This window comes from Metarhizium brunneum, chromosome 2 (genome assembly GCF_013426205.1).
Source record: "Metarhizium brunneum chromosome 2, complete sequence".
Taxonomy (NCBI): Eukaryota; Fungi; Ascomycota; class Sordariomycetes; order Hypocreales; family Clavicipitaceae; genus Metarhizium; species Metarhizium brunneum.
Window position 1 is genome coordinate 5,338,279 of NC_089423.1, and position 3,899 is coordinate 5,342,177.

Below are 3,899 nucleotides of genomic sequence, written 5' to 3' on the forward strand. Positions count from 1 at the left end.
TCCACTCGTTTAAGCTCTCGCTGGGCAGCAAGAGGTGCTTGTCTTGTTGGCTCCAGGTATATGCAGTATACAAGATGAGATTCCGTAGTACAGACCAGTACAGAGTACTCGGCTGTAATCACCGACCCGTATGCGGCATACACGTTGTACGCTCGGTCGACGATGCCTGCCTGTCTATATTACAGGACATGGGCGCCGGAATGTTGGCCCGTGAAGCGTGGGCGAGATGTGTGTGGTCAATGGCTTTGGAAGGTGGGAGAAAGGGGGCGGCGTCCTGATCTTGCATGGCGGCCGTGACCTCGTGGGCAAACCACGACGAGCGAGCCCCCAGCCACAGCCACAGCCTTTTTAAAGGTGCATGGCTGGTTGCATGTGCCGCGAGCCTTTTTCAAGGTCCGATGGCAGTGGCAGTGGCAGTGGCAGTGGCTTGCCCAATTTGGAGGGGTCCATGTCAACCAGGCCGTAAGTGCTGGTCTCCGTCCACCCCTGGATCCAGCATAATTTTAGCCCCTCCATGGAGCAGACATGCCCCCCTCCCCTTTTCCCCTTTGCTGCAGCCGCCTGTCCAAGGATCCACAGAAAAACAATTCCTTGAGCACTGGCAACATATCTACAGCAACTGGTCGGTCAGTCACCGTTACTGGCATCCCTCTGCATTCCCGCGCTGATTTGAGATCGCAGTCTGTCCTCTTTGCTCCTTCAGCATCATCGCATTTCCAAGGCGTCGCATTTTGTTGTGGCTAACGCTACTTCGTTTGCTCCTACCAGTCTTTTCATCTACGCTTGTGCCGTCACCGCATCACAATCCCCACCATGGGCGCCGACATGTGAGTTGATTGTTGCCATTATCCTCGCCTTTGCCCTCGGGAGCTGCCTACAGTGCATTGAGCGCATTGGGACGTGATGGAAAAACCAGTCAGACTAACCGCACCTCTCTTCTAGTAACGTTGATGTCCTCGTCATTGGCATGGGACCTACTGGTCTCGGTGCTGCCAAGCGACTGAATCAGATTGTGAGGCCCTCACCGCCAGATTCTCATCCCAGTGCGGTGGTCGATTGCTAACTTTTTTCTCTTCTTACCGCGCAGAACGGCCCATCATGGCTGATTGTTGACTCTTCAGACAAGGCTGGTGGTCTCGCCGGCACTGATACCACCGACGAGGGCTTCGTAAGTTTCCATCATCCCGAGGCTGGCTGGCGCTGCTTCCATTACTCGCTCCGCGCGACCTTTTGCAATTCAAAGGCAATTGTAGGCTAACCCGATCCCTTCCCAAACAGCTGTACGATGTTGGCGGCCACGTCATCTTCTCCCACTACAAGTACTTCGACGACTGTCTCGACGAAGCGCTTCCCAAGGATGATGACTGGTACACTCACCAGCGCATCTCCTACGTTCGCTACAAGGGCCTCTGGGTCCCCTATCCCTTCCAGAACAACATTTCCATCCTGCCCAAGGAGGACCAGGTCAAGGCCATTGATGGTCTCATTGATGCGGCCATGGAGTGCCGTGTGGCCAACACCAAGCCCAAGGACTTTGACCAGTGGATTCTGAGAATGCAGGGCGAGGGTATTGCCGATATGTTTATGCGCCCATACAACTACAAGGTCTGGGCCGTTCCCACCACAAAGGTAAGATGGCACCGTTGACGCTCTGTCATAACTACCAAATTCCGTCCTCAAAGTTGGCTGAACCAAACTAGATGCAATGCGAGTGGCTCGGTGAGCGTGTCGCTGCTCCTGATATCAAGACCGTCACCAAGAATGTCATCCTGAACAAGGTTGCCGGCAATTGGGGCCCCAACGCTACCTTCCGGTTCCCCGCCCGCGATGGTACCGGTGGTATCTGGATCGCCGTCGCCGACACTCTTCCCAAGGAGAAGAAGCGCTTCGGCAAGCAGGGTGAGGTTACCAGAATCGACGCTGAGAACAAGGTTGTCCACTTTGCCGACGGCACCACTATTGGCTATGGCAAGCTGGTCAACACCATGGCTGTCGACCACCTCGCCGAGAAGATGGGCAACCAGGAGCTCATGAGCCTTACCAAGCAGCTTTTCTACTCCACCACCCACGTTGTTGGTGTTGGTATTCGCGGTGAGCGCCCCGAGCGCATCGGTGACAAGTGCTGGGTAAGGCCTGCAGATTTACTCTCTTTTGGGTCCCATTCATCGAACAATACAAACTAACTGTGCCTTGTAGCTCTACTTCCCCGAGGACAACTGCCCATTTTACCGTGCCACCATCTTCTCCAACTACTCTCCTTACAACCAGCCGCAGAAGGACGCCAAACTGCCCACTCTGTATCTTGCCGACGGCACAAAGACGTCTTCTGAGGCCAAGGAGGGTCCTTACTGGTCCATCATGTTGGAAGTCTCGCAGTCTTCCATGAAGCCCGTCGACGTTGAAAACCTGCTCAAGGACAGCATCCAGGGATTGATCAATACTGAGATGCTCAAGCCCGAAGACGAAATCGTCTCCACCTACCACCGCGCCTTTGACCACGGTTATCCTACGCCGTCTCTGGAGCGTGAGGGCGTGCTGAAGCAGGTCCTACCAAAGCTCCAGGATATGGACATTCTGTCTCGTGGTCGATTTGGCAGCTGGAGATATGAAGTTGGTAACCAGGACCACTCCTTCATGCTGGGCGTAGAGGCTGTTGACCACATTGTCAACGGTGCAGTCGAACTGACGCTCAACTATCCCGACTTTGTCAACACTCGCAGGAACGAGGAGCGACGTTTGGCACAGTCCTTCAACTTTGCTTCCTCTGCTCTGACCAATGGCACCAAAGTCACCACCAATGGTGTTACCAACGGCACTGATTTGCCCAGCCGTGAGCGTGCTTCATCCAAGGTCTCTGTTAACGGCGGCCACAGCCGAAAGTCCTCCAAGCAGGTCAATTGAATGAAATTGACAAGGCGGAATATGGTAGGGTAAACATGAATGGGGAAAGAATGATGGGGAATGTGGATCCGGTTTCCATGAGGATCCGGTTTCCATGAGGATCTAATCCTAAAACAACTACCACCACCACCACCACCCAGAGAAGCAAGAAAAACCAGCATTCCCAGACGATAGGTGATAGGGGGAACAAATGTTGCGGGTCTTATGAAATGATGGATTTCGGGTCATATCGGGATATCTAGAGCGGGCGGGGGGACGTTGATACTAGGTCATGCTAGGGACAGCAGTTATCAGCCAGACTCGCACGACGAAGGGAGGTTGGCATAGAATTTGATCTCTTCTAAACTTCGAACTATAGATACGGTCGAGAAAGAGAGAATAGAGCTGGGCCGCTCTCGATTTAGACTATGCAATAGCTAGGCTATAAATTACGTATTTCCTAAAAGCATGTGACTATTTCGAGACGCTAGGCGGCTAGCCCGGGTCGTATCAACGGGCACATCATCGGTGGCGGCGAATTCATGCGTATAGGTGCTCCGTACGTACTCTGCAAGATGTGGTGGGATGCAACCAGTCCCCGCGCCGGTGCCGGGCCAAGCAAGCCCGCATGCAACGAGGCAAACAGCATTACTATTTTGTGCGACGCAAAAGTGGTCAATTAAACCGGCAAGCGTATCGGACAAGTGACATCATTCCACTGGTTTGCCGCCTGGGCCCATGCGTCGAGTCTCACTTGAGTCTTGACGGTACACAACGCATAGACCGGCGTTTGCGGCTCGTGTACTTACGGAGTAAGAAAGGACTCGATGTCGGCCGCCATGGATCCATTTGGCGCGGCGCCTGGCGACTATTTGACAAGTCCACTGCTGTTCACCATGAAACCGGGTATACGTGGCCGTTTCGAGTTTTGGAGTTTTCCAGGTGAAGTGCGCTGCCGGCTGGACAGCTGCAGGACGGGCAATCCTTTTTTTTTATTCTCTTCCTCAAGACTGTATGGG

General features: G+C 53.7%; 1 protein-coding gene across 1 annotated transcript; it reads left to right on the plus strand.

The window, feature by feature from the left end:
* Positions 1-813: 813 nt before the first annotated feature.
* Positions 814-2,901, plus strand: G6M90_00g045660 (uncharacterized protein; the record flags this gene model as incomplete). The annotated part of the gene is made up of 6 exons (XM_014689208.1): positions 814-827; positions 943-1,012; positions 1,088-1,168; positions 1,279-1,629; positions 1,701-2,126; positions 2,197-2,901. 6 exons carry the CDS (start codon positions 814-816, stop codon positions 2,899-2,901), a joined length of 1,647 nt encoding a protein of 548 aa, XP_014544694.1.
* Positions 2,902-3,899: the final 998 nt, after the last annotated feature.